Source organism: Oncorhynchus mykiss, chromosome 22, assembly GCF_013265735.2.
Source record: "Oncorhynchus mykiss isolate Arlee chromosome 22, USDA_OmykA_1.1, whole genome shotgun sequence".
NCBI classification, from domain to species: domain Eukaryota; kingdom Metazoa; phylum Chordata; class Actinopteri; order Salmoniformes; family Salmonidae; genus Oncorhynchus; species Oncorhynchus mykiss.
In genome coordinates, this window is record NC_048586.1 from 20,358,901 (window position 1) to 20,367,925 (window position 9,025).

Sequence of the window (9,025 nt, forward strand, 5' to 3'; positions counted from 1 at the left end):
ACTTTACCCCTGCCTGCATGTACAAATAACCTCGACCTTACCTGTACCCCCGCACATTGACTCGGTACCGGTACCCCCTGTATATAGCCTTGCTATTGTTATTTCATTGTCTAACTTTTTATTTTGTTTTATACTTTAGTTTATTTAGTAAATATTTTCTTAACTATATCTCTTGAACTGCATTGTCGGTTAAGGGCTTGTAAGAATTTCACGGTAAGGTCTACTACATCTGTTGTATTCCGCGCATGTGACAAATATACATTTATTTGATTTGGAATAGAAGGCCTATTGAGATGCATCATAGAGAGATATCAACTATATATTATTTAGATTACATATAAGCCTATATATATTTAGGTTATTATGCCTATATTTATCGTTTATCTTGATGTCACTATATTTGGATAGTCAGTATTACGGAATTAAATGGGTATTGTTCATTAATATCCAATTAAGAAACAACACACTTTTCATAATTTTTATTATGCATTTATCAAATAAACGTACTATATTTGGAATAGGAAGGCTAGAACATGAATTATTGCAGATAATAATAATAGACCTATTGTTACTTTTGTCATATTTGATTGTTTTGACATGACCATCAAATATGTTCTGACTGAAGTCCTGGGCTGCTAGAATGATGGAGTGTAACCTAAGACTGTTCCCTCCTGTTTATTAGCGGGCCAATCAGAGTCCAATACTGCCTCCCCCTCCACTCAGACAACTATTTAGCATCTGAAACTTGGATAAAGTTTCCCCAAAAAAGTAAGGAAAAACGTCCTGCGAGAGAAGGACGGTGCCAAGCGTACGTTTGAAAGTAGTGTATCAGACTCCCAAGACGTAAAGAGAAGAATAGTCGTAGAGTAAGACATTTTTTAAAACGGCTTTCTGTCGGTGCCTGGCTGCATATTCGGATATATTTTCTAACTCAGGCTTCAAAAGTGGAGACCGTTTTTTCTTCGATATCCTTGCATTTCTTTAAACGAGAAATGGAAGAGGGCTCAAGTTCTCCCATCTCCCCTGTGGATAGCCTAGTGACCAGCGAGGAGGAGTTGGACAGACAACAGAAAAGATTTGGAAGGAAGAGGAGACACAGTAAAAAGTCGAGCGAAGACAGCAGTCCGGGATCCGCGAAACGGGGCAAAAAAACGAGTCCAAGCAGCAATCAGTCCTACGAGGAGTTGCAGAACCAGCGGTGCCTGGCCAACGTCAGGGAGAGGCAAAGGACACAGTCGCTCAACGAAGCCTTCTCGTCTTTACGCAAAATCATCCCCACTCTACCCTCGGATAAACTGAGCAAGATCCAGACACTAAAACTGGCCTCCAGATACATAGACTTCCTCTATCAGGTGCTGCAAAGCGATGAGATGGACAACAAGATGTCGAGCTGCAGCTACGTTGCGCACGAGAGACTCAGTTATGCGTTCTCGGTGTGGAGGATGGAGGGCGCGTGGTCAATGTCTGCAACGCACTAGCACCCAAAGCCCTTCACTCATTGCCAAAGCGGTAGGTGGCAAATGCAGCTTTTACCTCCCATGAGACGAAACAAAACCAAAAATAAGTCCTAAATGGTGATGATGATGATTATTATTATGCATACAAGTTGTGAACATAAAGAGTAGGCCTATTCCTACAGGCTAGCCTATATCCTAGTTGAAATTCGTGAACATTATAGTGCAAATTTAACAAGTGATAATAATGGCGAACCTCACATACAGTAGTTGTAGCATTGGCACTGGTTAATGACCCTGGGGGAAACAAATATTAGGTTGTGGCTTTAGCTTAATGTCAGCGTCAGGTAGGTTATTGATTTCAAAGCGAAACCATGTCCCCTCTAATTCTATAGGTAATAACAATAGTATAGTGAGTTATGTACGGAATAATTGTAACCTACCCAATTGCTCAGTGAATTTGTATGATCAAATGAATCTGGTAGCTCAATAGCCTACAAATAACATTCGTACACATCCATGCCATACATTTAACCAGTCCGCGCGCACCCGGAGTCTAACGCGCAGAAACGCGTGTGGATGACCTGAGCATGAGCCAGGTTAATACACAGTTAAACAAGTGCTCCATCAGCATTGCTTGACAACAACACTTTTGCTAAATGAGAAGAAAACGGTCTTTAAAATAAGTTAGTGAGGGTCATGGAGTACTTCATTTACAATAAGAATATGGCTGCTTCATGATTTATGGACATGGAAACTTGGTGTTATTAATGTAAATAATGGTTTTGGAACATTGTTTACTTGCCAAGCACCGAGGTAGCAACCAAAGACAACTATAAAATAGCTTCACTGACACTGGGGGAGTGAATAATGGTAGAAACGTATGGGGGTTTTCCCAGCTGAGAGTGGCATGACAGCTCGAAAACACATTAAACTCTGCGGTGAGATGTGAGTCTTGCACTCAGTCCTTGTCCGTTCTTTAACGGCATTTTAAGACGGAGGGCCTATGGGAGAGAGAGAGTGGTTGGCCGCATAAAAACGCAGTAGACTTGAACAGCCTACCATGGGTAATTTACATTCACAATGGAGAACTTTCTTGTATGGAGGCCGCAGGAATGGCAACGCTCGGCTTGGGCCCGAGAGTTTAAACCAGCGTTTGATTAAATATGCGAGCCATTAGGCCTAAAGGCTATCTATACTGGTTGGTTGCATGTAAAAAAAAAAATGGATACGGTATTTTGAGAGTTTCTACTTCCTTATCATTGCATACCGTTACCCAAACCGTTGTGCGGCTTTGCGCTGTGAAGCAAGTCATTGAGACGTATTTATGCATCACTATGCATGCCACACAACAATCTGAATGCATTTGTTTTCTTGTCCAGTGCCCTTGACCTAATTAGAGTAGTGTAAATCTAATGCACATTTTGTCAAATGGAGAATGAAGAGCCTTGATATGGCATAGGCTACATGTTCAAAAATCAAATAGGAATGGTTAGGAATGGTTTGCTGCTTCAAATAATTATTATAAACATTGTTAATATGCCTAGCCTACCTATGCCTACCTATGCTATTAAATGACATGTCTGCTCTGAATAGGTTAGACCAATTCTAGTAGGCTACTGATGTATTGGAAAACATATTAAAGTCGTATGTGAGTTGAACATGGATTCAAAATCGTGACAGCGAAGGACACATTTCCAGTGAAATAATGCCTGCTTTTGGTTTGTTTAGCTCCATGGACTGGAACCATGTAGTTTACAGACCGCCCACTCGCAAATCAATCGATCACCAGAAATACTTTGTTGTCGTAGGCTTTAAACCAGCTCTTCTGTAAAGAGGACAAATAAACGACACTATGGCGATTTGTGTAAACACTGTACATTTGAAGGTGGTCCTTCTCGAACTTAACCGGACGTCTTTTCAATATCAAATGCTGCTGCCAATGCTGTTTGGGGTTTCATTAGCCTGTGTGGAATGTCAAAGGAAAATAAGAGAAAAACCCAGAATGACATGTTATATTTATTGGGATGTGGTCTTTACATTCATTTGTTCTCATCAAAACGACATAATTAAAATATTATCAACAATTTATGAGGCTCAAATCAAAACTAGGCCCAGAGACTTGGCTAATTAATTATACGTGCATTAGCCTATAGGCTGATGTAATCAGCTTAGCTCTTTTTCCTCCTTATATGGGTTATTGAACTAAACGAATACAAATATGTTTAACCCACACATACTCACTATGTACAGCAAATTCCAGCCTAGTAATATTTATTAAACGAATTCAAGAAACAAAACGGCCATCTGAAGTCTAATAGAAATATAGGCTACTTGCGGCATTTACACTTTGCCTCATAAATTACTGAAAGGAAATGTAGCCAACTGTGAATGAAGTAAAATGCATTTGCATAGACTACATTCGGAATAATATAACTGCATACATATTTATCATAGATTTATGATGCTGTATGTTCACTCTTCCATAGAAATGAAAACATCCTAAAACGGACAGGTGCTCATATCCCGTACAGTCTATTTGGCCTGCTCTGTTATTTTCCAGTGATGCAATTACATAGGCCACTGTGGTTTATGCACCACATTTAAAATGAAATCCCTTTCCGTTGTTGACATATGGTTTCACTCAGGGCGAAATAATTGTTTCATTAATGACTTCCTATGCCAGTGAACGTTTCAAATAGACACTTGTGCCACCCTTAAGGCCAATAGACAATGCACGGTGTCATTGCTAGCCTTATAGCATTCTCTTTCAGGAATTAAGTGCAATAAAGCTATGCATGTGATGTATTAGTTATACTATATTGTAAAGGTTTTGCTTGATAATATATATGCAATAAATCTGTAATATTGGTAATTGGTGCTAACATTTTGATGTGTTTTTTTCATATTTTTTTTTACCGTTATAGACTGTTTACTTCTACAAAGTATGAAGACACCAAATCTATTGAAGAACCCACGAACCTCAGAAACATTGTCAAGAGACGTAAATGTGACACACAGCTCTCCTGGAGTGCGTTGAGTGCAATTACCTAACACATGGAACAGTGTGAGAAGGAGTCAAAATAACCTTGAAAATCATGTTGCATACTCAGACTGTGTTGTCAGACAGTGTGGTATGACGCTTCTAGTGTCTACTGGTGCATTATCACGTTGTTTTAATGTCGGTGATGATAGTAGGAAAAGCCATATTTGATCTTTTTTTGGGGGGAAATTATATTTCGTTCTGTTTTTAAAAACAATACATAGAAGTATATAAATGTTTCTTATTGTACATACCTGTAAGTATCTTCAGCTTGTAAGGGACCAATGCAATTTAGAATACGTTATTGAAGTACGCTCCATGGATGTTCAACTCCGTTTGTTTTTTTTTGCCTATTTATTAAAACACATATTTTTGAATGATGTAGTTGAGCCCTTTGATTTATGTTTCCATAGAATACCGTAGCAATTGTGGCATTATGACATATGCTATATCCCCTATATTATATATCAATGTAAATAATTCCAGTAGGCTACATAAATAAAAAAGTTTAAACTCACATAAACTGAGTAAAAACCATACCCTTTTTTTCTCCTGATCGTTTTACATCTTGTTTGAAATTTAATTAAGAAAAACAATTGCATTATTTATTTGTGACTGTAAAAAAATATGTGTGATATGTGTGACTATTGTTACTCGCTAATGACTATTGTTACTCGCTAATGACTATTGTTACTCGCTAATGACTATTGTTACTCGCTAACAGTGTTTGTTTGTAGAAGGGTCTCTGCCATATTTTCTCCGGATAATTTCATAGACTAGGCGAAAACAAACACTCCTTTCACTGCTTAGTGTGAGATTTTGTTGAGCTTTTCTTTCTCCTCTTGTTGTGGAAAAAAAAATCACCCGCTAAAAACCGTCAAATTAAAACTGCCGGGCTTTATTAACAGCGGGGGTAATTCGAGCCAGTTTCAAACCAAAGGCATATAAAAGTATTGTCCGCCTTAATAACAACGTAATCATTTAAATAGCGATGCCGTGAGGGGAATTCTTTAACGAGCAAGGGAGCCCGAACAACCGCAGATAACGACAATAACTATCGCGCAGCTTTTAAATACCGGGCCCCTAGTAGACCTCTTAATTTTCCCTTTCAATCTAACCCACACACTCTCAAAGCATACAATTGTTTACATTCAATTTTCCCAGACTTGGTTAAGATATACATCTCTAAACAGTGAAAGGACCTTATTGTTAAACACAGTTTGCACAGTGCGGGTCACTCAGTGCAAGTTCAGCGTTTTGGCATTCATTCCACTTTGACAAACCCTTGCTATAACGTTGCTGTTGACTTTTATTGGCTTGCATGCCCATTGTCAAATTATAGGGTTATTGTCATTTTGAAAAAGGTGCCAGGCCTACAAAAACGTTGAATTTCACTGCATGGCGCCTTTGGGAAATATCATGAAAATGACTTGTAAAAAAAGCAAACTCACCTATGGTGGTTAACCATGATGTTAAGGCATGTAAGACGAATTCCTATTTTGATAACGATGCCTCAACATAGGAGCCTGACTGCAAGCTACTGGCAGACATACACCAAACAACCTGAATAAACTTCAAGATGAGTGTTCAAATCCTGGTGGAGGAAATCTGGCAGCGTTTTGAAGTGGAAGCACCTGCGATGTACAGTAATGTTCTCCAGTTGTGATGCTCTTGGATGCTGCAGTAGGCTAGCCTTTAGCATACTCAAATAGGAAGCTGTTACGTGAAGTCACATAGGCCTATCTATTTCCCATGCTCGCACCTGCATCCAATCCAGTAGCCCTAGGCCCATATTCATTGCACGCACCTGTTCAGGGCCTCGTTTCCCAGAGACTTCGTAGCGTTAAGATCATCGTTAGAACTTTCTTACCATGTAGCCGAGGTGTTTTCTCTAGGAGCTGATCCGTCGTCACTATTGTGGAATAATTATAATGTTTAAGGTAAGATTTGAATGGAGAAAGCTGATCCGAGAGCAGCGCTGCTTTCTTTTGATCCTATCAGTACAGTATCAACACATGGTTTAATGCACTTACCAAATGTCCTCTCTACTTGCTTGTTTGGGAAACACTTGAAAAATAAAGATGCATCTGGTATGCTCATCTTACATCTCAACTGGAAAACGAGACCCCATTCAATTAAAGCAACAACAAGAAACAAGCTTTTTTACATTTATATTATAATAATGCATATTTAAGCACAAAGGGCCAAGGTGGTGTGGTATATCGCCAATATACCATGGCTAAGGAATGTTCTTATGCATAACACAATGCGACCCTTAGCGTGATATATTGGCCATATATCACAAACCACCGAGGTGCCTTATTGCTGTTATAAACGGGTATTCAATGTAATTAGAGCAGTAAAAATACATGTTTTGTCATACCCATGGTATAAGTTCTGATATACCACTGCTGTCAGCCAATCAGCATTCAGGGCTTGAACTACCCTGTTAATAATTATCAATATAATATCAATATGTTATTTAACAATATCACAGATGTTTAGCATTCTTTGAAATAACGTTTTGTCTATCTTAAAATAATGCATCATTTAAGCCTGGAGGGGTGCATTGTTTTGCAATCTGTATGAAGAATTTGAATATATGTGGTTCTGGTTGCAATCAGATATAAAGTGGCAATTAAATGCTACATGTTATGTGGTATTAGGTGACTTATTGATTAAACCCTGGAACAAGTCAGGTATGGAAGTTCATGCAACAGTGCAGAAGAGTCTATGAAGGGATAGCCTATATCCAAGGAGCCTAAAGGTCTGTGCACTTCATATCTTGCAAGTGTGAAACGATTCTTAGCGTAGTATAGGCAACTATAAGCTATGAATTTGAAAACTCGACACAAAAATGTATTTTCAACATCAAATGTTAGATAATTTATTATATTAGGGATATTTTCTTGCATTAAAAAGTTGAACTAATCAAATTCAAGAAAGTCATGTTTAGGCCAATGAGCTCATTTGAAAACGGTATTAGACTATAGTCTTGTTGGTTGACCATGCATTGTAGTCGTGGGTAGTCATGGACGAGGTCCAGGTGGAGATCTGAGTAGGCCTAATGCCAGGTCCATTTCGACCTAGTTCGGCCATCGGCAGCGCGTTTGATAACGGCTCATTATTCCGCGCGCTCACAGCCAAGCAACACGGGAAATTGCCCGGGGCCTACTGCTCAAGCAGCGCTAGAGCCCCAGATGTTTCCTGTAAAATCAGACGGAAAAAGCTACAAAATTTTAATTTGTAGTAAAAGGGATAAAGTAAAGGTTTATGCTGTGTGCGCCTCAAATAGGATTTCATGTTCAGCAAGGTCGCTGAAATGCTAAGGTTACTTTACCATTGGGGGGGCTGCGGCATGACTGAAGCGTTTTTTGGTGTGGTAAAGCTCAAAGTCAGCTGCAACTGCCATGGTGTCGACCCGACCTCGCATGCTTGCTTGCTATGGAATGAGTCAAGAGGGCTGTGTGAGTCAGAATATAAATGGGCATACACTGTCAATTTTGGAGGAAATAGAGAAACCATTTGACTCAACCAAAGGCCTAACTACAGTGGGGAGAACAAGTATTTGAAAAGTTTTCCTACTTACAAAGCATGTAGAGGTCTGTAATTTTTTTATCATAGGTACACTTCAACTGTGAGAGATGGAATCTAAAAACAAAAATCCAGAAAATCACATTGTATGATTTTTAAGTAATTCATTTGCATTTTATTGCATGACATAAGTGTTTGATACATCAGAAAAGCAGAACTTAATATTTGGTACAGAAACCTTTGTTTGCAATTACAGAGATCATACGTTTCCTGTAGTTCTTGACCAGGTTTGCACACACTGCAGCAGGGATTTTGGCCCACTCCTCCATACAGACCTTCTCCAGATCCTTCAGGTTTCGGGGCTGTCGCTGGGCAATACGGACTTTCAGCTCCCTCCAAAGATTTTCTATTGGGTTCAGGTCTGGAGACTGGCTAGCCCACTCCAGGACCTTGAGATGCTTCTTACGGAGCCACTCCTTAGTTGCCCTGGCTGTGTGTTTCGGGTCGTTGTCATGCTGGAAGACCCAGCCACGACCCATCTTCAATGCTCTTACTGAGGGAAGGAGGTTGTTGGCCAAGATCTCGCGATACATGGCCCCATCCATCCTCCCCTCAATAAGGTGCAGTCGTCCTGTCCCCTTTGCAGAAAAGCATCCCCAAAGAATGATGTTTCCACCTCCATGTTTCACGGTTGGGATGGTGTTCTTGGGGTTGTACTCATCCTTCTTCTTCCTCCAAACACGGCGAGTGGAGTTTAGACCAAAAAGCTCTATTTTTGTCTCATCAGACCACATGACCTTCTCCCATTCCTCCTCTGGAACATCCAAACTTCAGACGGGCCTGGACATGCAATGGCTTGAGCAGGGGGACCTTGCGTGCGCTGCAGGATTTTAATCCATGACGGCGTAGTGTGTTACTAATGGTTTTCTTTGAGACTGTGGTCCCAGCTCTCTTCAGGTCATTGACCAGGTCCTGACGTGTAGTTCTGGGCTGA

The 9,025-nt window shown here is 39.9% G+C and overlaps 1 protein-coding gene across 1 annotated transcript; it reads left to right on the plus strand.

The window, feature by feature from the left end:
* The first annotated feature begins 739 nt into the window (after positions 1-739).
* twist2 (twist-related protein 2) lies at positions 740-6,632 on the plus strand. The gene is made up of 2 exons (XM_021579254.2): positions 740-1,509; positions 4,382-6,632. The coding sequence occupies exon 1, from the start codon at positions 993-995 to the stop codon at positions 1,476-1,478; it is 486 nt and encodes a 161-aa protein (XP_021434929.1). The 5' UTR covers positions 740-992; the 3' UTR covers positions 1,479-1,509; positions 4,382-6,632.
* Positions 6,633-9,025: the final 2,393 nt, after the last annotated feature.

Bases quoted from the DNA above. Each gene is read 5' to 3' on its own strand.
- twist2 (XM_021579254.2), top strand. From the start codon at position 993: ATGGAAGAGGGCTCAAGTTCTCCCATCTCCCCTGTGGATAGCCTAGTG.